The 26629-nt window shown below is 32.8% G+C and overlaps 3 protein-coding genes across 7 annotated transcripts in view; 1 reads left to right on the top strand and 2 right to left on the bottom strand.

The window, feature by feature from the left end:
* Positions 1-26629, bottom strand: part of LOC136417880 (erlin-1-like) — a 121035-nt gene that overhangs the window by 78754 nt on the left and 15652 nt on the right. The gene's annotated exons all lie outside the window — the stretch shown is intronic.
* On the bottom strand, positions 212-26235 carry LOC136417878 (speckle-type POZ protein B-like). Of its 3 annotated transcripts, none has more exons than XM_066403738.1 (7): positions 25931-26235; positions 7100-7208; positions 6773-6923; positions 1892-2128; positions 1554-1801; positions 1350-1494; positions 212-1077 (listed from the first exon to the last, which is right to left on the bottom strand). In XM_066403738.1, the coding sequence occupies exons 2-7, from the start codon at positions 7196-7198 to the stop codon at positions 785-787; spliced, it is 1173 nt and encodes a 390-aa protein (XP_066259835.1). In that variant the 5' UTR covers positions 7199-7208; positions 25931-26235; the 3' UTR covers positions 212-784. The 3 variants fall into 3 exon arrangements, with proteins under 3 accessions (XP_066259835.1, XP_066259833.1, XP_066259834.1); XM_066403736.1 differs by lacking the exon at positions 25931-26235 and adding an exon at positions 14630-14753; XM_066403737.1 differs by lacking the exon at positions 25931-26235 and adding an exon at positions 10555-10898.
* Positions 22936-26629, top strand: part of Nplp1 (Neuropeptide-like precursor 1) — a 20709-nt gene continuing 17015 nt past the window's right edge. For all 3 annotated transcript variants that reach the window (XR_010752872.1, XM_066403732.1, XM_066403734.1), the window contains exon 1: positions 22936-23087. Coding sequence is in view for 2 of the 3 variants with exons in the window: in XM_066403732.1 (XP_066259829.1) it covers positions 22998-23087 (90 nt within the window). In the remaining variant the exon portion in view is untranslated. The remainder of the gene's footprint in view (positions 23088-26629) is intronic.

Raw genomic sequence — 26629 nt, 5'->3', positions numbered from 1 at the left:
TAAGAACATTTTGCAAATTAAGATCTATAAGAAACGCCCTATTAGTTTCATCTTTGGATTACAATGAGGAGAGAGTTATTATATGTATAGATCCTCTTTTATACGGGGTAGAATCTTAACGTGTCCTTTTCCATCTATTTACGAAGCATCCTGCATATTTTTAATCACTTGTGTAGTGGCTATAAAGAGAAAACAAAACTATTACAACATATTATGGAGACTATATATTTAATATAAATATATACGAAGAGATTATAACTTATTGGAATAAATACATTTTCTAGTAGATTTACAAAAATGTGACATTAGCTACTTATACATATTTCTACTTAAAAGTGAAAAAATATATAAATTAACGAAAATAGACATCGACCAAAGCAAATGCAAGGTATTCTCCAGAGGTATTTTAAATTCTATTGAGCAGTTTAGTATTAAAATAATCAAAGTTGCAATCAATTATTAAGAAATAAAAACTGTAATTTGCTAAAGCGAGTTTCAACTCCTGAGCATGAACTGTAAATACCTACCAAAAAGGTCGAACTTAGCAGATAGTCTTAAAACCTAGCAGTATGAGCCAGCACACAAAATACAGTAACAATTATTTGAAAAGCAAGTGTCAATTATTTGAAAACTGATTTCTTCGCATTCTTCCAATTTTCTTACGTATCTAATTATTGTGCTAAAAAGACACGCAATACGTCCTTAAGAATAAAAAAATAACACTTTTGTACTTCTATTACACGAGACATTTAATAAGCTAATAATACGGTCAGGTACAAACACTTCAGTCGCTCCAAGATCCACCGGGAGTTCCAGGACTATCCAAATTGCTCGACGAACTCCCTATGCTTTCGCACGCCTCCATGAACAAATCAGGGTTAACCATCTCCATTACCCGCCATGCTAACGTTTTGCCCATATGGACATTCCCTTTAATTTCTTCAGAGTCTTCGCAGTAGTGCAGGGCGGCTTTTCTGAGGTTTTCGCACCTGCATTGGTCGGCAAGAAGGAGAATGTTCGCAACGGTGGATGGAGTGAGGCTTTCTATCAAGTGGCGTTCACAAAGTCCTTTCAGACCTGAAAGCATAAGAAAAAACATGAACCTAACAGAAAAAATTAAATATACATTTCTTTTGAAAATAAACGGTACAAACTATTTTCAAGAGTTCATATCTCCGAAATTGCTAGATTTGTATCTTTAAAGTGCAAATATACCAAAATCCTATCAACTTTGCCAACCAGACAGAAATATTGAAAGCGAAGCTGCTGATAGAGCAAATTTCCATGGAAATAATCCTCTAGATAAAATGAACAGGATACTGATATATTGGTTCTAACAAAAATTTCACCTTGTAAATTGTATATCGTACTAATAGGCAACAATTTGGCTGCGTATTTATCGGCACAATCCACCTTGTCCGTGTAAATATAGCGTATTAGCTCATTTACTACACCATAAGAATATTCCGGAAGAGACAGTAGGTACTTTACGTTCTGCAAGTATCAGTAATTAGTACACAATTTTTTTTAACTAGAATTTAGGGTCATCCTACCTTATTTTTATCATCACTATGAGTTTCCAGTCTTTTGGCCAGTTTCTCGCTTCTAGTTTTCACGATCCAACTATGAGCAGTTAAAGGAGAATTGTGGCAGTCCTTGTTCTCCGAATCACAATAGCTTTCAATCATCGTATCTTTGCTTTCTTCAATCGTCATCAGCCTCGCCATATCTTGAGATAAACTGTGCACCTCTTCATCACTTTGGATTATCTGAATTTTCACCATTATCCTCACATCTTTAACTAGAAAAAAGCATTTGTTAGGAATTAAAAACCTTAACATCGTCTATTCCAGAAATTATCTTACGGGTGTTTATATTACGAAAAACCTACCACTGTCTATGTGTCTGTCCATGATGCTCAAACTCTTATACCCCACAGATAAGAGTTCCTTAGTGTTTTGCAAATTGAGGACCACACTGGAAATAGGGCAGCATTCCCAGTGCTTGATGTGGGCGTCGAAAACTCCGAATTGGAACCTAATGCGCGCTTGGCCAGTTTCTTCTGTTTCGCATCCAGTGAGGTTTAAACATATCACCAGGGGGTTGGTTACTTTTTTGCCATTTGCACCTGGAATAGAAAAACGAGAGGAGATAGAGACAATTAGAAAAACAGGATTAAGGGTATGTCGTTTAAAATTTGAATAAGTTTTAGTTGCGTCAGGGTGTGCGTGGTGCTTAAGGTGCATAATTTTAACCCATTATTGAATGCAAGTTAAATTTAATTTAAGATTCTTAGGATATTTTTGAGTAGGTACAAGGCTTTTAAAGTTTGTCACTCTTATTACTGTTAGAAAATATGTTCTTCCAAAAAAAGGCATTTGGATTTTTTCGAAACAGTTAGTCTTGGCAAACTTACTTGAAATTATTGCGACAAGAAGCTCGTAATGAACAACCGAACTATTTTGAACTAACGAAAAAAATTCTAGCATATTATGTGAAAAAAATAGTAAGCTTCGAATCTTATTCAAAAAGGCGAATATCTATTCGAACATTCTTGAGATAATAATTAATTATTTTAGATTAATAAAAATATGTTTCATTGATACACAAAACACGCGTAATGAACAGTAATATTGTATGCTTGCGAAGTCTTATTTTTACAAATAATAGGTAAATGTTTCGATGTAAATATGATTTAGCTATGAAAAATTCAAGTTCCTAAGTAAGTACTTTCACTTCATGTCATTATGCGAAAAATGCGCAATTTAAATAGTTAAAAAAAAATTGCATATAACATGATTTACAACTGAAACTTCATACATCATACATGAGAATTCAATTGAGTTCTCATGTATGATGTATGAGTTAATTGAAACAATATTAAACCCTATTAGTTTCTAATTAATCATTTCTATAATTTCAAGTTTATTTAAAAGTATTTGACACAGCCCTTCCAAAATTCTCGTAATAAATTTTCATTAGAACCTACACAGATATATATTTTAGTTTCATATTTTTGGCTAAAATTGATACATTGCAGTGGAGATAAGATATTTGAAAGCACTTTTTGCCTCATTTTGGTAGTTTACAATATTCTAAACTCTACTGTGTTAGTTTTTTTTTGTGCTTTTATCTATAGGAATATTGACAGTAAAACCACTGTAAAATCGAGCTATTTATTCCTCAACTATAGTCAGAACCAGACCTTTTCGTTTATATTTAATATTGTTTACTGGTAAGAACATTTGATATAATTTTACCTAAAGACTATTAGCTGTTTCTTCTTAACCATAAAATATTTATAATTAAAAATGCATTTATATTAATTTAATTTTTTTATCTTTTAGACAATTTTATCGTTTTAAAGAAAATTTCTGGCCTGAAAATTAATTCAATTTCAGGATTGAAATTTTGTAATTCTGCTTTTTTAAATTTTAACTCTGATGTAAATTTTTATTTTTAGATAACACTTTGTAATATCTAACAATGCCCGGTTGCAAAACTTGCAAGACTGTGAAGAAACCGGCCAAAAAGACGGCAACGAAAAAGAGCACCACTATCAAAAAACCAGCCACAAAGAAGGAATCTGTTTCTCCAAGGGGCTGTGGAATCAAGCCAAAAAAGGTTCAGACCTCGGCAAAAAAATCTACAAGATCTCGCAAAACAAGCTTTGGACGCTGTAATTATTCTGATTCCAGTTCCTATAGCTCGAGCGACTGTGATAGCTATTCCAGCGACGACTGCTGCTGTGGCCCCTGCAGGCGTTAAGAGCTATCAAGGACCATTAAGTAACCCGACAAGATGATTTATACTTTTAGCTGGCGCAGGTCGCCTTATTATTTATGATTTTTTAAAATGAAATTACGTAACAAAATGCCTTAACTAATAAGTGTAAGTGTAACTTAATAAGAGTATTTAATATTTTACATGTAGTGATTAGTTTATATTGTTATTCTAAAAGTCTTTGTAATATTTTAATGATAACATGAAAAGTTGAAAATAACCGAACTATCCAAGCAGCAAGTTACAAGCTACCTTGTAAGTTGCTGTTTTGATGAAAAGTTGATTTAATGACAATACCTTTTCTTCAAATAAACTTTTTTGCGTTATAAGAATTTCTATGTTTAGTAAAACTTCTAATTTATATCCTGATGAGAATTTGCAAATAGCCTCAAATGGTGTTTTTGAGTTCAGAAATTTTGAATTGTGGATTAAAGATGGTAAATTAATTTGGAAGCCACAGCCAGACTAAAAATAAGGTTAATTCTACAAATTTAACACTGTTCAAATATTGAATACGGGACAGATATTTAAATGTTAAAAACTATTCAAATACGAAAAGTGTATACAATTAGTTTCTGTCTAGCAGGTTTGGATTTATCTATTATTAGGTCAATATGCGGTTTAATCGGCAAAAATTACCTTCCGAATGCGGAGTAAGTTTCTTTCTGAAGTAAGGTTTTTCCGAAAAATGGTGAAAAAAAACGAGGTTGCATGGAGTTTTCGATAGAAAAAACTACTATTCAACGACACTGAGTGTTTCTTCATAATAGTTATTTTACCCAAGTGCATAATTTTTCTTCACATAGTCATAAAGAGGACTTTTCCCTTAAGTAGCAATTTTTCTACCAATTTCAATACAAAAACTCTATAAAAATTTTATTTTGCTTATGCACATATTTTAAAAATGCAACAGAAATTTGAGAATTTCGTTAAGTACGAGTGGGAGGTGTGGTTCCGGTCATGTGAACTATTAGAGAGGTTCCTTGGGTTTTTGGTTTGAGCCATCTGAAATTAAAACTTCAAAGTCGCCAAGTTTTTGGTAATTTTTATTATTTTCCTCAGGCCTTGGGACCGTCGCATTACCTCCAAAGCTTGGTAACATTATAGTTTTAAATTCATATACATTAGTTCGATATGAGTTTATTCGATTAGGAATATTATGCATGAGGTCAATCAATCCACCTGGGTACCGTGTTTTGATTAGATATAATCCTAGAATAAAGAAATATTTATAAACCTGTTTCAACGACATTCAATTTTCGGTGTTTGTGCAGAAAGTCCGGATAAGTATAGAATCACTGATAGAAGAAAAGTGGGCGGAGCATTGTTTTAAACAGTTTTGTCATCCTATTTTGGCAAACGAGACATTAATCCATGAAGGCGAAATTGGCAGGAAGTGACGTCACAGTGACCTCTTACGACTTCTGTCTTAGGCTAAATCTTACATCAACAAAATTACGCCATAGGGACATTAATATATGGCGACATTCCGCCCAAAAAATGAATGGGGACGATTTTAGTAGAATACTGTCAATTGTTTGCTTTATTCAGTTCTTTCTGGGGTGAACTAGTTAAAATTCAAGAGGCTGTAACAGAGGCTCAATATAAGAAAAATATCTTCCATGAGTTTTTCTTGATCTTATTGTATTGTAAGTTCTTTGTTCCAGACATTTAGTTCTTTTAGTTAATAGAAATACTAGGAAATGAATTATTTCCGAAAAATTTCGAATTTTCTGGATTTATTTCAAGTTGTTCGGAATTTGTAAAATCTCAAAATAGCATTTTATCGAGGATGAAAATGCGCATCTTTGCTATAATTTTACCGACCTTGTGTATCTTACTGGTTTCGAGTTCCAATGACGTGATCAAATTGTGAAATACTCTGTACGCTACAATTGATTACTGACGTTCCACTTGTGTAATTTTGTAATTTCAGGAACGGATTGAGTCAAAAAAAGTTTATAAAGCATTGTCTTGTTACTAGCAAATATCTGAACGTCATTAAAAATAATCGATATGTTTAGTCTTCTGCAAAATCATGGGGTCAAAAAGTTTAAATTTCACAATGTGAGGAAGTAGGTGGGCTTACATTGATTTATGACTACAATATCTTGCATTAAAATTAATATTTTGACAAAAGCAATTAAACGTTTGACGCACATAATTGCATAATGTGGCATAACTGCCTAGAAAATGGATTTTTCAAATCACCTACAATGTAGTTTTCCCTATAAAATTCCCTTTTGTAATATAAATGTTGACGCAATTTCTATTCCAACTGTTCTGCATAGAAACAGCCTCTGTTATTTAAATTGCCTATAGCAATGTTGGTTACATAAAGTGCTTATTACCAGCACCGCCAGAAGGTCAAAACAGATAATTTATTGATTAGTTTCGTAGTCACGACAGTGGCAAAAAATCTAGACAGTAGCACTATATGAGAAATATAATTAGTGTGTTCTGAAATCGACGTTTCATCATTGTAATTTCCGTTGATATTGTTAGGGACGTGAATCAATTAGGAACGTTGGACAAAATTGTATGGCTGTTTCAGACATATTTTTCCACCAAAAAATCAGGCCAAATACTATAAGAGCGAAATTAAATACTTTACGCTTTTCTTATTAACGCTATATTTGATGATTGTGAATTTTGTGGTATTTGAGAAACTATATAATTTGATTATTGATTGATTGAAACTTAGTTAATACCCACAACAGCCATATTAAACGTTTTTATCAATTGAAACAATTTAGCTAAAGTACCATCAGTGTCGAAGTAAATTTGACATTTAACGGTAATGCAATAATCGATTTATACACTTTATCTCGCACTATTAATTTCTGTTCCCCTAGTTCCATTTTGGTGATTTGCAGAGTTCTCAATATCTCAAAAACACACTGCATCAATAAGTTTTTATAATATTTTCTTAATTTAATGAATGGAATGATGAGCCGAAATGAAAATTTCTAAAAACAAAAAGTCCTACCTTTCCAAAATCGGACGGATACGTTCCAGAAAGTGGTGACACCATTTACGGAACATCTAAACTCTGGACTATCCAGGAGGTCCCTCTTTTTAATCGTATGGAGGAACCTCTTGATGTTCCATATTTTGCGGAAAACTAGTTCCGATGCCACCTGGAAGAAGGAAAACAATGTGTTGCTAAAAACAAAAAAGAGGTTAAAGCAACCGTTATTAAAATATTTTAGTACAATTACTTCATTGTTCTTTAAGAATAAAATCTTATGTGTATAGTTTACAAACAATTTCATATTAAAAAACATATTAGAAACTCTAAGGATTAGGTACTAACAGGTACTTCGAGTTCTTCGTGGATGGAACCGACTTCGGCGTCTAATGATTCCTTAGGATTTTGGACTGTTTTGGGTTTATTTTTCGGTTTGGTCGGCATGATGTTAAGCCTGAAACAAATGAAAAATTATTAAAAAAATTAAACAGAAAAAAGCGATAATTAAATCATAAAGGATTACTCATACAAAACAACTAATATACATAAATTTATAATAATGTATAAATAAGTAAGTGGCTAAGGACCTTGTTTTTTCAAATGTTAATTAAAGGCCATGATCGAGTTGCAAATAAGAGGTTGACCTAAAAAAGGCTACTTATTGGAAGAAAGGTCAAGAGCTATAAAAAGTTGAAATCAAAATTTGTTCATATTTGAAGTTAAATATTTCAGAAGAGGGATATTTGAATGCGAGAAACATATTCAGATAGCTACCTCTCTGGCATATCGAATATTAGGATTCATACCTCTTGTATGAATACAGTTTACTTAACCAGTTCAAAGTACTAATTCCTGGTTTTTATTCTGAAGTCATAATCTAATTTTATCTATAAATATCCATTTAGTAGTAACTAAGTTCAAGCTTTACAAATTACTTTTTCTATGTATTCTATTTTTAAATTTTGTTTAGACAACAATATTCATCTTGGTGTGATGTATAGTAATAGCTAGGTAGTACAATAATGAATGCTTTTCAAGCTAAAAGCGTTATGTAGAATAAGTACATTTTAACATTTTATTAATACAATTGGAAGACAATTTTAGAACTTGGTAATAACTGTATATACAATATCCACAGACTAAATCACACTAGAAAGTCGGTAAATTTACTTGGTGATTCTGGAAATTTCTTTTCATTTTTAGTTTTTTTGACATCTCTATATTTACGTATTATCTGTCACACTGCAATAGAGGATTAAAAGAAGAATGAATAATGTCATTATTTCATTTTTGCCTTATCTATAAGGTGCTCTCCTGAAATGTCATATTTATTCGGGAAGTTCAACCAATTAGAAGGATTACTACATTTATTAAGGAAGTTAAGATGATCACATACATATGTATGTGTTGAAGATTTTCATCAAACCACAAGATCCTACTTTACTATTTACACTTTATTTTGTAGGTTGTTTCAGGAAAAGTTTGAAGGTATGCATTTTCCAAAACACTAATAAAAGTATTGAACATATAGTTGACATTCAAACCCTGATCTTAAGACCCCAGGAAGTAGTGTCCAGGATGCTATGGAAACTAAATATGCCTTGCTGCGTTATAGGCCAAATATTTTTCTAGCTTCATTAGAGAATACCAAATTTGCACCCATAATCTGACTTAGGCAATCAAACATATCAGCCTCATCCATATTTGCTTCTCCACATATACCCTCAAGGACATAAACACATCATCTAAAATTGTTTACCTTATTACTTCGTGTACAATTTATTTGAAATCAAATGACTTCACCAAATTCAGAACTTCAGTCTGAGGAATTTTATCATTAAAAGGAACGTTAGTTCAAGTTAGCCAGCCATAATGATACCTACAGACCGGAGAAAGCTTAACAGCTCCCAGAAAGGAGTCAAAATGACCTGCAGGTCAACAGTATGATGGTAAAATATACAGTTTCACAAACCTCACACTGGTGCAATATTTAAAATACTCCTCAACATCATAAATGTTCATTATGTTGGTGGGAAATATGTCCAAAACATAGAGCGGAATATCGTAGGATTCTGTTGAGGTACGTTGTATACTATTCTGGTTTTGGAATGACTTGTTCAAAGAGACACGAGTACACCTTAGATACCCCATGAGTGTTATGGGGTAAATTAACTTTGTTGATGGTTATTATCTCGAAACACAGTTTCTAACTATTACAATTAATAATTACATTCAATTATAAATAAAATAATAACAATCTTCTTCTAAAAATCAAAACAAATATTTTTGAGGTTATAATGAAAAAAACAAAATAAATATCTGGGGAAAAATCTATCTCTCTCTGACTCGTACGACCGGAGAATCTCAGACAAGAATAAATAGATGATGTGATTAATTCGGTTTCAAGGATTAATTTTGTATTACAAGTATTGACGTCCTTATCTGACTTTGGTCTCGACATTTTCGTACTCTGTCTTACCTGCAGCGACCGACTGACCTACTTCCCTTTTGGGCTATACCTTAATTCAATAAGACATTCCCTTTAAGTGGTGTTAAAACACTTGACAGTGGAATGCTTGGAATGTGCCACCACTTCCGGAATTCCGGATATAACCGGTTCTAAGAAGTGCTCTTATTATTTTTATTAAAGGGACGTGACCTTCAAAATATTCAAGAGCGTTTAGAAACATTTTTGAATGAATTTTTTAGAGAACTAAAAGAGATAAACATGTAAAACCTTATATCATTGGAGTCAGCTTAAAGAGGGCTAACTGATGAGTATATAAAATATATGTGTCTCTACAAGAATTTAAATTTGGATTTGGATTTGGATTGTTCGTGTTAAATTACAATTAAGTGGTTTTTAATAGAAACAGTCACATATTACAAGAACAAAGAACATTTTATTTAAGATATTTAATATAAGAAAAAATGTTTTCCTTAACATAAGGATTATATAGTATAAGTATATATCAGGAAAGCACAAGTGAAATTTCGGTTTTTAGTACATAATTACTAAATTAGTGCAATCTGATAAATCTATTTTATGTAATAATAATGTTATACTGTCATTATGCGCTTATGCAAAGCGTTGCAAGGGAGGGGCTTAAATTCCTAATTCAAAGTTTTAAAAATAACCGTTTCTAATTTATCTATTCTTGCAACTGAACTTTTTAATTATTTGTTTATGTAACACTCAAGAAAACCCAGACAGAAGTTTGTGTTAACAAGTGTAATAAATTGAAAAACGAAAGTTAAAATTTTCGACATCAAAAAACAAGCAATTTAGATAAATATCGTATATTTTAATGGAATTAACTGAGAACGATAACCTCCATACTCCAAATATCAAAAAGGCTTAGATGGTTAGCCAAGGCCAAAGGTAAGATGACAGGAGATTTATAAAAAAGATTGCCCTATAAAGTAAGTACAAAGAAGAATCAAAAGACAAAATTCTGAACAAAATATCAAAAAAACAATTATTTGACGCTCAATAATACATTACTCATATTTACCGTGTTCATACTTAATTCATTGTTCTAAATACTTTGTTGCCATGCGTCTCAAAATAATCTTCCAGCACACGTGTCGGAAACATGCCACATCCTCAACGCATAAAGGAGAAAGTTATCTTTTTCGAAGTGTGAAGTAGAATGAGGATGACAAATCATTCACAAACAAAAGCATTTGAATTAAATAATGAAAACCTTAATTACTTAGTAACAGTAAAAACTCAAATCAAATTATCATTAAATAAAAAAAATTGTATGAATAAATCAATTAGTAACTTATCCACTTACAATTTCATCTTTATCAAGATCACGATCTCACGACTGAAACTATAATCCCAGGAGTAGCACTGTTGGAATTTAAACTATACAAAGAGTATTTGCAATTTCCTGATGATTAGAATTAGCTTTATCTAGTATCAGCACATTGTTTAAACAAAGTAGTTAACGCTAATAAAAATTGCAAATGGGCGAATTCGATGGGTGCCTCACGATCACGCAGGAAGGAGATGCCACCAAACAGCGCTGCGCGTAGCTATCAATGAATAAGTTTAAACCGTTGCCGAACACAACACACGGTCTAAACTGGTCTGAAGTTGATTTTCACTTTTACTTTTTTATATTTTAAATCTCGTGTCGCGTTCTAAAATCCGTGGTATGACCTGGTCGTGGTCCGCGATGGGGGGTTCTAAGAAACGTGGCTCCAGCGACGGGCCTTAAATGCTGAAAAACTGACAAATTTGTGCCCCTATGTTAAACTTTGTAAATAATACATCTTGAGTTTTGGTTTGATGAGGCTTTAAGTGCATACAAAAAATCACATTAATAACCTGAACTAACCTCCTGATCTTGTAGTTAGGTATTCCTACAGTCCAGGTTAGTTTTTGATGAATAAAGCACATAGCGCTGGGTCTGATTTGGTGCACAAACTCTTGAATCAGGCTATCAGAATGATTGCTTTGAATGACACCAAAATCCGTTTAGGTTTAGAATTTTTAGTGTTTACGCAAAAATAGGTGCAATTAGTAACTAACACTTTTAATAACATTATAAAGGACCCTACGTGATTTTGACGTCAGTCCTGAGAACTTTTTACTCCTCAGATTCAACGTCTGGTTCCTGGTTACTTTAGTTCAGAGGAGATTTTAGTTGACGAGTGGTATGTGCTTTCTATCCGAAATTGGTATGTTTTATCTTTAATTAACTCAATGGAAAAAAATCAATTTGAAGTATTAGATGCTGATTGAATTCCTGACCAAAATCGCCTCACGTTGGTTTTCATCAATGTCTTAGGACATTTTGATTATGAGTTGTGATTTATTGAATAGGTCACTTTTAGATCATTTTTTTCTTAATTTTCCATAGTCCACACTGATCTCGATCGAAAACTTAATTATTGATTAAAGACAAAGCACTATAATTAATAGATTATAGTTAATTTCAATGATATCGCTAGAAAGAGAATTTCTAGATTTACTAACGATGATATAAGAATAGTCTAAGAGGTACCTGACCAAACACTTAAAGAAAAAAAATGTTTAGAAAATATTAAATTATTCCTCAACATAGCCTACTTTGAGATTGACAAACTTCCCAGCGATGTTCTGTAGCTTCTATACCCTGTTTATAGTAAGAAACTTCAAATGTTTCAAAATAGGCATCAATCTCGATCTCCATCTATTCATTATTAGCAAGTCTCTTTCCACCGAGCCATTTTTTTAAGTTTCAAAATAGAAAATAATCTGAGGGTGCTAAATCTGGCGAACAGGGTGGACGAGGGAAAGTTCGAAACCAAGTTGATTGATTTTGGCTATCACGATGACGAAATTGTGTACTGATGCGTTATTTTTATGAAACAAGACTTTCTTTTTCGTCAAATGCGGTCACTTTTTCATCATTTCTTTGCTCAAATGTTGCAATAACATTGTATAATATTCTCCATTTATTGTTTTTCCTTTAGGGAGAGAGTCAATAACAATTATCTCACATGCATAACAAAAAACCGACGCCACCAACTTTCCTGCAGAAGGAACAATTTTCGCTTCCTTTCGAGCCGATTCTCTCCTTTGAGTCCATTGTTTTGATTTCCCTTTCATCTCAGGTGTAAAATGATGGACCCATGTTTCATCACTCCCTTGAAACATTCTTACGGCGTTCTTTTTTTCCAATTGTGAGTAATCGTTCACCTATCTTGCGCACAGCTTTCTTATATTCAATTGTTCGATCAAAATGCTATGTTCAGTATTTATATATCAGGTTGGGTACTACTGGGACTATTCTCGTATATATTCAAATAATTCATTAAGCTCATTCAACATGTTTTGCATTGCTAAATACATAAGCCGGAATTGCTAAATCATAACTCCTCTATGCTTTCTACGTTTCCAAGAGGGAGTTGAGATTTAGTTGGTTCAATCGAGCAATCGAGAAACTAAATTGAGCAACAATAGAAGGAATGTCTTCGGAGATAGTCCGGCATTAAAGTCTCTAACCAGGGAATGAAACAGGATAATGGGGGCCATCAACCTTTATGCCCCTCTGGGTGTGGTTTATGGCAACTTAGAAGTCATCGTCATCACAACAAAAAGTTTGTTGCGACGGAGAAGTAAACGAATTCTAGTTCGTTAAAAACAGTCAGGTTAGTTTAGACTACAACTCGATACGCCTCTCCAGATTGGCTATTCACATTGGGGCACGTTTATTAGGATATTTGTTGGTTTTTCAACAGAAATTGATTTTAAAAGTAGCCACTTCGATTAAACTTGTTAGTAAACTGTAAACTTGATGTGAATTTAGGTTTAGAACATTTTTTTCAAGCCTTTAAAGATCAATATAAATACAGTGAATCTTAACAAATTTTCAAATTAAGTGAATTTTTCATACACGGATAGTTTGAAGACTCGACAGGAAACTCGTGGTTAAAATGGAGTTTCTAGAATAAAATTTAATGGAATTGGACTTCAAACGGGATTTTTAAGATTTATTAGAAAATTTGAGAAATTCTGCCAAAAAGTTATTCTCCCTACATTGCCCATCCAAAAGCAAAAAAAAAAAACAATTCCATGTAAATAACGAAATCATTTCTCAGCATCAATAGTGACACAAGTAAAATATCATCTTGAACCTTGCCAACAACACACGACTCATTCTTATGCCGGTTTTCCCTCATTAATACGATTTTCGTGTGCATATTATTTTAGGAAATCATTTTCCATTTGTCCTCTAAAGTTCATTACGCAGATTGGAGTTCAAAATTCGAGATCTCAATCGGCTTTTAATACACGCTCAATTTATTTCCTGCGTGTTCATTTGAGTTTCACATATGGCATGTTCAAAGTCCACGTTTTATATAATAAAACCAAACCAATGTATTTTAATTTACGACACTCGGGGAATGTTTATGAAGGAAGGTACACAGAGGAGCTAAAACGCATATTTTTAACATAATTTATCGCATCTATTTAACGTGTAGCAAAAATGAGAAGTGCAGAACATCTACAGCTCGTCTCAAAAGAATTACAGCAATTTGTGTGAATATTTTCCCAAAACTATTAAGGTCATTAATAGCCACCAGGGAAACTTTTCAGGAATTATTGGAAGTTTCTTGGAATCACCTAGTACATCGTTGAGGAGTATGATGATGAATCCTAATGAGGCAATTTAAATAAAATTAATATCAACAGAAATTGGAATAAGGATGATCAAAATTGTTATCATGCGAGGACTTCGTGATATCATGATTTATGAATACACATTCTAACAGCACTATAGGTTCCAACATTTTAATTCCATGATGCTTTAATTTCTATGTATTTATTCCGATGTTAGCGAATTCCGTGAATTTGTAACGTTATTTGTTTTATTAAAACCCGCCCGGGATTAGTGAGTTTGACACACTTTTATTATAAGCAGAAACACATCCTTATTTATTTTAACACTGGAATGATAAGGTTATCAGTGTTGCCGGTAAGCTACAATATTTTCAAATAGGAAGAGACCACTGTTTTATGGTAAACCATATTAAAACATAGCGGGGTAAGGGGGCTACCTGAAATTAGTTCTAAGTTTCTAAAAACAAAGTATTTGGAACTCGATGACCACATGATTGAAGTACTAATGTGTTAAACTGCTCGGAAAATCTATTATGTAGAGCATTCTGAATCAAGCTTGAATTTCTTTTAAAACAAAAAAGTTTACGTTTTGTGAACGTGTGTTTGAAAGCTAAAAGAGAAAGAGATACCTCTGAAAAGGTTCAAGGAAATTTAGAAAATTAGACCACAAGGGGCTTATGAAGAACTTCCATATGCATGTAAAAATTACAGAGTTTTATGCAGAAGAAATAATATAAACTGCAGAATATATTTACTTGTTTAGCATTCCCATGATATTCACTACAGTCCACATCAACAATAAACCGACACAATTATAGCTAAAAGTGCCTATACCATCACCATTGAGACGTGGAGGCCACTAAAACATAGAATGAGAAATTTCGTGTCTAGTAGTAGAATTTATCAGCTAAAAAAACACATTTCTGCAATAATTGTGATAACGCACCATGATAGTGATATCTTTAATCGGAACCCCATTTGCTCTGATAAGTACTGGAACATACATTTCATAATGGATTTGTGTCTTGCTTAATGACCTTGACCTTTGTGATTCAATAATAAAAGTTATTGGATGGGAAGTAATTTTGTTTATTGTTTGTTCCAATTAATCTTTCTTGTTTGATGATTAATTATTAGAATTTTGCTTTATAATCTCGGATTTGTGGATTTTTGGGGCGGATATTTCACTGTTTTGCTTGCGATTTTTCCTCATAGTAAATAACGGAATTTTGTGCATTGAACCATTTTCAAAATCCTACTCTAGTTAATAATCCATTATTCACTGACTGACGCAAAAGCTCCCAAAAAAAAGATCATCATCAGTAAATCCCCTAAGTAATAACTCGAAAATTGCAAGTTATGACTAGCGAAATTTTACTGGTTGCGATTGGAAAACCTACTGAACCTATCACCTATTGAAAGTCATATATAGGGAAATTACGACTAATTCGAACTGACCTTAGCGAATAATTTTGAAACATTGTATCTAACCCGAAGTCACCTTAGAAAACTCGTTTCTGAAACATTGATTAATCATCCGGTTTGACCTTAGTGAGAAAAGTAGATCGTTTTTTTGATTACTCTGTGGATTAATCTGACCTAGTTTCACCGGGAAATCAATTTCTGAAAGGTTCTCGTCGACAAAATAAAGAGGAAAAAATATGGTTTAAACGCGTCGAACAATTTTTTGAAATAACTATTCCGTTATTAGAAAGTTTTCGTTATTTGTTAAAAGTTCCAGCGCGACATGTTTTTAAGAGCGGGACAACGAGAATGAATACTGGGTATTACATTTATTGAAAGCAGATCTTCAATGGCATTTTACAGGCCCATTCGATATACTTCTACTGTTGTGATGGCTCATTTTAAACTGCCTTTAATTGATATAGAAAGAACGAATGGAAGGTGCGAAGTCATCTGTAATCAAATTACATTTAAACCGGACTTCAGAGCTTTAAACTCATTCTTATAATGTTTAAACTATTTTGCGATTTTTGAAAGAGAATCGAGAGAAACAGTCGTTTGTCTATTACTACTTTTTTCTGAAATTTTATTATTTAAAGAATCTATGTGACTGTGTTAATAGGTTTGCTAGTGAGAAAAAAGAATTAATTCCGAACAGGAAATCCTTATTGTATGTATTTGGTTTATTGACGAAATTTTACTGTTGCAATTCAGATATTAGTGTTAGCTTTCTAAAATTATTATTGTTGTTACTAACCGAGAAATAATAAAATTCTGTAGTTATCAGTAAGACCAATATATAATTTTATTGAAAAATACGCAATAGCTGATCATAATAATAATGCTTGTATTTTCTAACTTTGCAAACAATAAACATATTTACGAAATAAATTCTTATATGATGTATGTATAATAACAATCAATAAAAAACTCAATTTTTGGCAACCCCTAATTCCTTGGTATTAATGTTTAAATTTTTTAGTTATCCTATATATATATCACAGAGAATACCTTTCTACATAAATTAATTACGTACTTACATATCTATAATATTTTAATTGCTTTGGAGCAAAGGTTGGAAACTTCTACAGATAATTTCCTTATCTACAATGCCAGACATAATGGCGTCGACAAAACGAATTTCTCCTCATTTTTCTATTGTACATTTAAAATATTACACTTTCAAATATTTACTCGTTGGAGTAGATAATTGTTGTTTGAAACTTTTTTTATTACATTTTCGAAAAATGTTTTCGTTGTCTTAATATTGATTTAAAGAGAATGATATTCCAAACAAACAAAAACAAACGTCGGTAAGATTTTAATGGAAAAACGCTGTTCTGACTTTCTTCTTACAATAATTGATTAAAGGATCAAAACTTGTTGAAAACAGTATTGAAACATTTGGTTCTAAGTAAATAGACGCACCTGAAATAATATCTCACTTTAACCAATTTCAATGCCCCTATTAACGTCATTTGCTTACAACCATAAAGTAATCACGACTAAACCAATTACTCACAAATTTCTTGTAGAACTTTTTTTTATGCACACATATGTAACTTTTACGTAAATCCATTAGTTTTTCGTATTTAAAAATTGGCTTAAAAGCGAGATCCACGAGGTCAAGCCGTGTTGATACTTTATTACTGTTGAAAATATGAAACACTCGGCACATTTCAAACAAATTTAAATTGTTTTTTGTGATAAAACGCTGAAACTAAAAAGCAAACTTAAAATAACTTGCATCTATCTAATCCGTTGCTCCTCTGGATTTTTCAACATTTGTTTTAACATTGGATTAAACATATTTTAGCAGATCACCTACACCAGGAAAATTAATCTGAATTAACCTGAACTAACATAATGAAGTTTTGGAGGAATTTAATTATACGAAAATTTGATATATGGATTTTTTTTACTTTTTGGAAGCAGCAATAGAAATAAAGGCATAAACAAAACAATAATGTTAGAGTAAAGTTGGCATTAAACTTTATCGTTTGCGGCATAGACAGCGTGTTTTGTTAATGTATCTACTTACGATGCAAAATATTGTCTGGTGATATACCTAGTGTTTTTTTATGAAGATAAAAGAGTGGAATTGATGTAACTAGGCTATTATTTCTCGTTTTAGCACGCAAACCCATTAATGCTCGCTTGCGTTTGATTTACATAAGTAAGTTTAAATTTAGCTATGCAACTTGGAAATTAGGTTATGATGCAGATTTCTATTTTAAAACGCATTTGACACACTTAAAACTTAATGAGAAATCTATCCCATGGTCTATAAAAAGAACGTTGCAACCATTATTGATTGAGACAATTGTTTCAATTGCTATTAGAAATCAACACTATGAAGAACACGAATGAGTATGAGCGATTTCATTAAAAGGTTAATTCAGGTTAGCTCGGATTTTTCCCACAATTTTGTTATGAAATATTGATCCAAAATTTAAACATCGGAATTTTCAGCCAATTAAAAAAAAATTACGAAAACAAAGTCAACTTTGGTTTTTTATTAGAATATGTTCAGGGAATTAACATTTTTTGTTCTTTCAAAAAATGAAAACTTTCTGATTTCACAAATTTATGGACAAGATCAGACGCCAGATGGATGCAGAGATAAATATATAAAAGTTATAGTATTTTTTAAATCAACAAAACTTGCTTCTTAAGTTAATATCAGAATGTAAGAAGGGTGTAGGTAGGATTGTAACGAACACCTAAGTTGCTACAACATAGGAAATTCTTTTTGTATCAAGGCCGCAAGGTTGCTTATTCATTATTACCCCGATGAATGTAAATCGACATCATAACTTTTTGAATTTGTTAATTTGTTATTAATATTTATTACAAATACGAGTACATCTCTGCATTATATCTGTGATATCTTAATTTATTCAACGTTAATTATAAATTTCCTACGTTAAGATCTTCAGACTTTTACATCGTTCTTCACGACATCAACTCGCTTTTGGCCTATGACGCAATCAAAAACATAATTAATCTTTGTAACTTTATCGTCAATTTGAAGTACAATTAACTAGAAAGCAGTACTAATTGGCAATATGGGTAAATTGGTGTTTCCGGGAAGTACTCATGAATAGAATTCTTAGGTAATAATAGTTAAACACACACACACGTAATTAAAAACTGTAATAAGGATTGTCAATTACTCTGGCAATGGACTTACGTAGCTACCTAATGGTTCGCTTACATATTCTATATTGGAAAATAGCATTTTATCCAAACATCTATTCCGGATTTTTAAACATATATAAAAAGTTCTTATCATAATTTAAGAATTTCGATATACAAGTTTTTTTTTTACTTTCTTTGTACAAGGAAGAAATTAGAAGGCACAGGAACAAATAACATCGTATTACTTGTTATTTGTTCCATTTGTTAGCCAGGTTGTAGAATGAAGCTACTTATTTTTGTTATGTAGCTAGTTGCGAAATACACCTCGTTTGGTGGCTGGTTTAGATTATGAAAACTGTGATTTTATTTATTAAAATAAAAAAAAAAAATTTTTAGTAATTTTTAATGGGTTTTAAATGATCTTTTTTGTTGACATTGTTAAAACTTTTTTTTGCAGGAAACCTACATAAGTTGCAAAATGTTTTCTAATATGTAATATGTAAATGTTACAGAAAGAAATATGTATTTTGAATAGCCTGGATAATTTAGGCGAAAACCCATTTATCATTTTTTAAAAAAGAAACACTTGTTGAAATCTGCTGTGGAAACAAGTTCAGAAATAAAAGCCACTAAAAACGATGTTTTTTTGGCAGCTTATTAGCAAGTTTTCTTAGTTAGTTTAGAAGATTTCCTTATATTCCCTCGATTGTACTATTCTGTATACAGAGGAAAAACATCGGCATTCCATGGCGCGTGATTTTTTTATAAGATTGAATAATATATTTTTTCTGACGACAAAGTCATATTAATATATCAATGTTAATACGCATTGCATTCGAAGTGCTCTGAAATTAAGGTCAGTATTTTAGCAATTTCTAAGACGTTTGTTCCACGAAAGCACGAGGAATAAATTAATGGCAGAACGCGTGTATATGAAGGGTGAAGGAAATGTTGGGAACACGTGCTAGTCCCTGCACGTGTCTATTACTGCTCTAGATACGTAATCCGTAATGAATTTTCGCATTAAGATAACTCATTTATATTCACGTTCATATTCCATCATAATTTTCCCTATTGAAATCCGCGTAACATCATAACGTAAACAGGTTTCATGTCAACCAATGTCAACAAAGCTATTAATTTGTAGATTAATGTTTATGCATATCATAATTAATCATAAATGGTTAATTATTATTTCTCACCGAGTCGCAAGGTGAGACGTAATAATTTTGCCTCGATTAAGTACTTAGGCCTGGACGAAAATTAGATAGGTATTTTTTTAAATAAATATTTGCTTTAGCATTTATTCCAGTTGAGCGTTAGAAACAATATTTAAGCGAACTATTATTATTGCCAACATTAAGAGTGTTTGCGTTTAGTCCAAGTGTTAATAGGGTCATAGAACAAACAAAAATAATATCTTTGTTTGCCATTTTCTTCCCGGAATATGTGGAATTACCCTGAGTAGTGCTGTATGTAATTCTCATTACTGGCTCAATAAATATATTAGTTAAATATGCTTGAATAATATGAGATTAATAATCATTGTTACAGGATAGAGGGAAAATATTACCATTCTATCACAACACTGTCTATCGATATTAAATCTATACAAATGATTTATCTACGTAGGTAGTTAGATTTGTACGTAATTTTCAAATTCGGCACATCTCCAGCCCCAACCTCGTGCTTATTTTAACCATACCAATATCAGATTTAGGTCACTCAACACAGTTTGGACTTTCGAATTTATTTTTTTCTTTGTTAAGCATTCAAGATTATCTTCAATATTTCCAATAAATATTTTTTGAAATCAAAATTTGAAGATATTAATCTTGATTCTCCAAGCTGCTAGTAGCTGTACATGGAGATGTTCTAGAATATTTGATGCAGATTCCTTTTAGCAACTATCATGCCGGTGTTTTACTAATATGGCTGAGTCGTCTACATAAAGAGCACAAACTCCAACGTGTAGCCATATGTGTGGTGATCATCCTGCCCCCCTTGTTGGCCACAAAACCTGAATTTCTCTGAATGCGGCATACCAAATCCATATTCTTCACATGAAATTGAGACTGGGCGTTTTTCAATATAATGTGTATACAACTTGAACTACTCGTGTTCAATACTGTATGTATTGAGCACGAACTTCTTTTAATTACTACCGCATAGTGCATTAACCTGAGTTAGCGTTTTGTGGGCCAGAAGTCCTTTTACAGGACATACTCTAGAATCTTACGTTTCCATATGCAGAATAAGATTGTTTCACCTGTAAGATGTTAATGCTCAAGATAAATTCCCTTTTTAGTGTTGAACACTGATATTTCTGTCCTTGTTGAGGTCATGCTATTTACCCATGGGCACGAAATCGGGTGATCCCATACACAATGCGGATTGATACGAATACGCTTACGTTTTATGTAGCGAGCCGCAAAACTTACGTCTAATGTAACTGGTAGCATAAGGGAAATTGTTATAGCGCCTAATCAGTTTACATTTTCGACGTCGTCGTTTAACGTTTACGTGTTCTGGTTGGCGATAACTGTCTAATATAATGGCGAATTCGGGCACTCGCTCCAGTACGCATCTAGTTCGGTAACATGGCCGGCGAAAGTTATCTGCGTCTGTATTAACATGTTATCAAATTAGTCAAAATAACAAAACAAAGATACTTAAAAAAACCGGCCATATGGGCTCAGCGGGACAGAGTGTGCACTGAAGCTATTTGCGAGCAATTGAGTTTCCTATATAATTTACCTTTGAAATTACAAAAACCGTTCTCTTTTCCCTAATTCTCGATATATTGGTGAATAGAAAAGAAAAAAGGATAAATACATCGATGTATTCTAAACTCATATAGGAGGACTTCAAACGTCATATTTAGGAGAAAAGAAGGCTGAACTTCATGGAACCGGGTGTCCCATTAACGGAGGTAATCGGCTATATCTCGGAAACTATAAACGGTAGAAATCTGAAACAACAATCTTATTAAGGAATATGGCCAAGAAAAAGACTATAAAAATATTCTCGTTGTTCCAGTGTTGCCAGTTCCACTCAAAAGTAGCCACATCATCGTAATTTCGAAGAATAAAATAATAATAATAAATGTGAAAAATTTTAAATACGTTCAATTATGATATTGATTTCTATTATATCAGTTAAATTTTGATCATTTTGTGACTTTGTGACTATGTAAGTACTAGTGATTAAGTTTATGACTTTGTGACTAAGTATACTTGGAAGCAGCATTATCTGGGGGTTCAATGGTCACTGACCATCTTTATAGGGGCCATAAAAAATTGAAACTTCGTCGTTAAAAAATCGAATGACTAACTAAATTTAGAGTGTCTTTGACTATATCGACTCTATCGCATAATGGTAGGTGGTAGTTTAACAAACACTAAAAAATGTCAGCACGCTAAAACAAGCTTGTATTAAATTCTTTGTAACAGACCATTAGTAACCACGTATGTAGTAAGCCCATATTTGTCGCGCAATAAAACCTACAAAGACTGGGTGGCCAACAACAAGGAAGTCAAGCAACTACGTGAAATGACATCATTCGGTATTAAACCGAGAAATTTGTAAAAACTGAGTAGAATAAGAAATGACGATTGATAAGTCAGGGTCAGCATGTGCAAATTTATATAACTGTTACAACAAAGTATATGCGCGATATCGCATTGTTGGTGGCCTGGCATAGCAACCAACCAGTAGGTAGTAGGTTTTTTTGATAATTTTTGCAAAGGTCATTGAAAGATAAAGCATTCGGTGAATGTTTCACGGGAAAAAGACAATATCGAAGCGATTGAATTAGTAATCTATTGCGTCAACAATGGAACACACAGGCGCAGATCGCACTTTGAATAATGACGAATGCTCGCTTGAGTCGTGGCGGCGCGATGTCTGATAATCTCGTTCTGAGATATTTATAACGCATAAATTTGTATTAAAATTAATGGAAATGTTTATGATCTTCGATTCGCTTTGTTTTTATGAATGTGGACGAAACAACGCAGTTATGAATGTTGATGGACGGTAAAATTTCCAGAATTATTTGTTGTTTACGATTGAAAACAAATACGGCAATAAATTGATAACAATTAATTCAAAAAGAGGTTTACGTCCATATTTACCACATTATGTTTGAATACCTATTTATAAACACCATAAGGCCTGTAGGGTAATACAAGGCACTGTGTAAATCTCAGTTTCATTACCTCCCGTCATAATTTTTATTACCATTCTTGTATTTATACTATTAACACTGTTAATCTGTCGCTTTTGGTCTGTTTTTTTGTCTTTTGAGGTCCAATGATAGTCTTGGTTGACTAACTCTTAATATGCGTTCCTCCTCGTTTTTGAAGCATCTTTTAAATAGCGACAAAGTCCATAGTACCTGAAGGTTTATCATTTAACTGCGTACTGCAATAAATCTTGCAAACAATACTAGGTCAATGTTAGAACATGTGTCTACTAATATTGTTCTAGCCATCGTGACGACGGCGTGGGTTGTTTATGGGCGTTTACCAACGACTTGAATTAGTGTTACAAACATTAAATTTGAAGTCGTTTATACGCACCAGTTATTCTAGATCACCAATAAAGGTAAATATAAAATAACAAAAGTAAAGGCTGATTTGACCTTTCCCAAAAAATTGGTTCATAAGTTCTGACTCAATGAGATGTCTCTATGTTCTGGCAGCTTCTGTGATTAGATTATTGCAAAAAATCAAAAATACTAGCCAAAACATGTCCCGAAACTGTGGTAACGTACGTCACGATGCGACGCTACGTTGCCACAGTTCCAATGTCGCTGTTTGTCTACTACAAAACAAAGATGACTGTGATCATTTGTGAGTGTAATCAGTCAAGTTACTTTCTAAATCTGGGGTCTTATTTTATAGGGAGAAACTCATAAGATTGATGTATTGTACAACACGTGATTACTTCGAAACCAATTTTGACCGCTATCACGATTCTTGTAAAATTTTTGTCAAATCACAATCACAATCACATGTGCTAGAAAAACTGTCATGGGGGTCAGACGATTTTGTAAATGTAAAATTGATAATCAATGCGTCATGAAATAAATATTGGCAACAGCGCTAGTTGGTGTATCAGTGGTGCGATTCCACCTTGGCAAATATATTAAAACTTAATTGTAGTTTTTTGTACCTATTAATAATATATATTACCTATGGTTTTCGCAGCACACAATTTTCGATGTTTGAATATTCCAAATTTGAGTTAGACCATGAGCGAAGTTTTTGAAGAAGAGTTTGTAGGTTTGGAATTTGAAAACCCATTTCTTAAGTTGGAACAACTTGATTTTTTTGGCTAACAGTTATATGTTTTCATGGTTTTTAGGGCTTCCAATTTTCGAACTTTTCAAATTCGAGATTTGGCCTCCGAAGATGAGCGTCTATCCGTGTCGAGTCAAATATTGTCTAGATTCCAACAATTCGAATTTGTAGAGCAGATAACATTATCCGAATGTATATTACATAATGGTATGTTGTGATTTGAATCAAAAACAACCTGTACCTTGTTTAATTGAAGGTGCTGCTCTTTAGTGCTATGTTTTTTTAAATTGTTGTTGACGTTCAATTTTGAATTCTCTCAATTTGAAAGTCCTAAATTTAATACAAATACCTGCTAAATCTCGTAAAACATAAAGTTAAATGACGAATAGTACCGTGTGACGTTGCTGCCGTTCTGGTTTCAGGACTGATCTACTACAAGATACTAACTCAGTCAGAATTAACTGAGGCGTGGTGCCAAATATTGGAAAAATGTGCATATATTTTATGAATGTGAAAATGTGAATTACTACAAGTTACGCTCGAAATAGTTGGGCAAAACCGCAACAGATACCAGACACGTGAAATTGGAAAACGTATTGACCTATGATAAGGTTGAGTCCTTTAACCATCTTTAGATATACTAATCGATCAATATTTTTTCACAATGTTCTTTACAATTCTTCAGTTTGGTTTTATTGCTTAGTTAATTTAAAAAAAGTTTTCAGGAAAAATTATTTATCTATCCTCATTAATTGTAATCTTGAACTCAGTCATTCAAATCCAAATGACGTCAATATTACGTAGATTCGACCACGTTGACTATTTGGCCAATGGTGGATTACATCACTTTGATATAAGCAGAATTTGGTTGACTGTACAAAATTAGTTTCCAGTTACTGTATCCAAAAAATGGATCAGATTTTGTATCGATTTTTTTCAATTTTCTTAAATTATTCGATCAATTGCAATCATTGGAATAGTTAATGATTTTTTCAGTGATTCCAACTAATTGAATGTAATGATTGTCTGCAACTGGGCGTACATTTAGGGGTTGCTGCACCAGTGGAACCCGGTGCGCGCTTGCCTTTAAAATCGTTAAAATTTAATTTTAAAGAATGAATAAAAAAATTAAAAATTATATGTGTGATAAATCTGAGGCCGAATTTTTGAAACCTAAATCTCAATTACCATTTTATCAAGTTTAAATTTTTCACAATCTTTGCAGATAACAACGATCTGTATGAAAATCTCAAAATTTCTTTGCCGAATTGCTATTACAAAAAGACAGTTCAACTTGATGAAGTGGCAGTCGAAGTCAAGTGGAGACTTCAAGAATCCAACCTCTGATCCTAATCAAAAACTGGGTTTGAAGGATAAACTTTACCTTCTGAAGAAGCGCAATAAACCCGCTTTTGTGTATTGTTTACGATTGAATTAACTGATTTAAACTTCAACATATTGCGATGGTTAAAACTGCAACCATGTATATACCATTTTGTACTTAGTTCAGTCATCACAAAACCACTACATAGTGAAAATTAGATATATCTAATCTGGTGTGGTGACATTGTAGTGACTTAGTGCAATTTTTACTGATGCACAATGCACTGTTTTGTTTGTTCCTAAATTTTATCATTCTTGATTTTTAAGGAATGTTTATCAGTTTTTCTTACTTTATTATATTTATATTTAGGAATAACGCCTCACATATGTACATCAGTAAGGTTTGTTGGTGAGGCGAAATTGCCCGCTTCTCAGTTAGTTTGCAGTTTCATCGCTCTAACAATCCTTACTGGTGTGTAAGGCGTTATACTCAAATAAAATAAAATAAATAATGAATCAACAATCCGCCTTAAATGTATATAAATAAATGTTTTTTTGTACAATTAATCAATCAAATTTAAATTGGTTACATTCACGCACAAAGAAACCGCTTAATGTCTTCAAGTATCGGAGAATCTTAACTTTTTCGCGTCGTGTTGCAATACTTATTCACTTTTTCAAACTTCCTATGACAATGCGAGGGTACCACCACGAACACCAACGAGCTACCGACACCAGAATTAATTTTTTTAAAACCATTTTTGTGTCTATTTCCGTTTATTCTTTACTAAGACTCGCAGACCCAAAAAAACAATCACTTACCTACCCCAACGAAGAAGCTCAAACACTAAATGTAACTTTCCCGATTCAAGAATTCAACGACTAGCTAAACACTTCTATCTCTTTCTACTTCGACTTGAATTCTTTGAGGTCCATTGACAGAAATCTGACAGTTTTCTCTCGTTTCTTTCCTAACTTTCAGTCCTTCGTGCGGCACAATTACGGAACAACTGACAAACGCGTGGCCATACCGCACGGACAAACAACAAACAACGTGGCGTGAAATGCAGCATAATTCCAGCTGTTCCCTCGTATCTCGTCCATTGCCGGCATTCCATACGTGTGTCCTTGATTGACACCACCGGCTATGCACCGTGGAAGCGTTGAGCGGGCATGCTCAAAGTAGTGGATTTTGCCCTACATCCCACTCGGTTAAAGTTTGATTATTAAAACTCTCCGGAAATGATCATGAGTCACGAGGGGATAATGCTCAATTGTGTTTAAGCGTTTCATGCTTCTTAAATTACTTAATGAGTAGTACTGCCTCCCTAATGATCCTTACGACATATTCATGTTCCATACATTATGCCATCTGACGTAACACTTTTGTTTTTCGCCCTAGTGTATAATTCTCCTTGTTAATAATGTAGACTGCCGTGGTATTTACGACCATGACTTACCGGACACAAAAAAATAAAGCGTGTCAATTTGAAAGCGAACCACCCTCGATGTTTCGGTCTT

The sequence above is a fragment of the Euwallacea similis genome, chromosome 30, assembly GCF_039881205.1.
Source record: "Euwallacea similis isolate ESF13 chromosome 30, ESF131.1, whole genome shotgun sequence".
Taxonomy (NCBI): Eukaryota; Metazoa; Arthropoda; class Insecta; order Coleoptera; family Curculionidae; genus Euwallacea; species Euwallacea similis.
The sequence above is the reverse complement of the archived record's forward strand: the minus strand, read 5'-3'. Positions and strand labels throughout refer to the sequence as shown.

What these genes read in the sequence shown, in the direction of transcription:
- LOC136417878 (XM_066403736.1), bottom strand. Translation starts at nt 14,667, where the DNA reads ATGTGGACTGTAGTGAATATCATGGGAATGCTAAACAA. An exon ending in ACGAAGAACTCGAAGTACCT is followed by an intron (nt 6,924 to 7,099) that starts GTTAGTACCTAA and finishes TCCTTCTTCCAG; the next exon opens with GTGGCATCGGAACTAGTTTT. An exon ending in GGACAGACACATAGACAGTG is followed by an intron (nt 1,802 to 1,891) that starts GTAGGTTTTTCG and finishes GCTTTTTTCTAG; the next exon opens with TTAAAGATGTGAGGATAATG.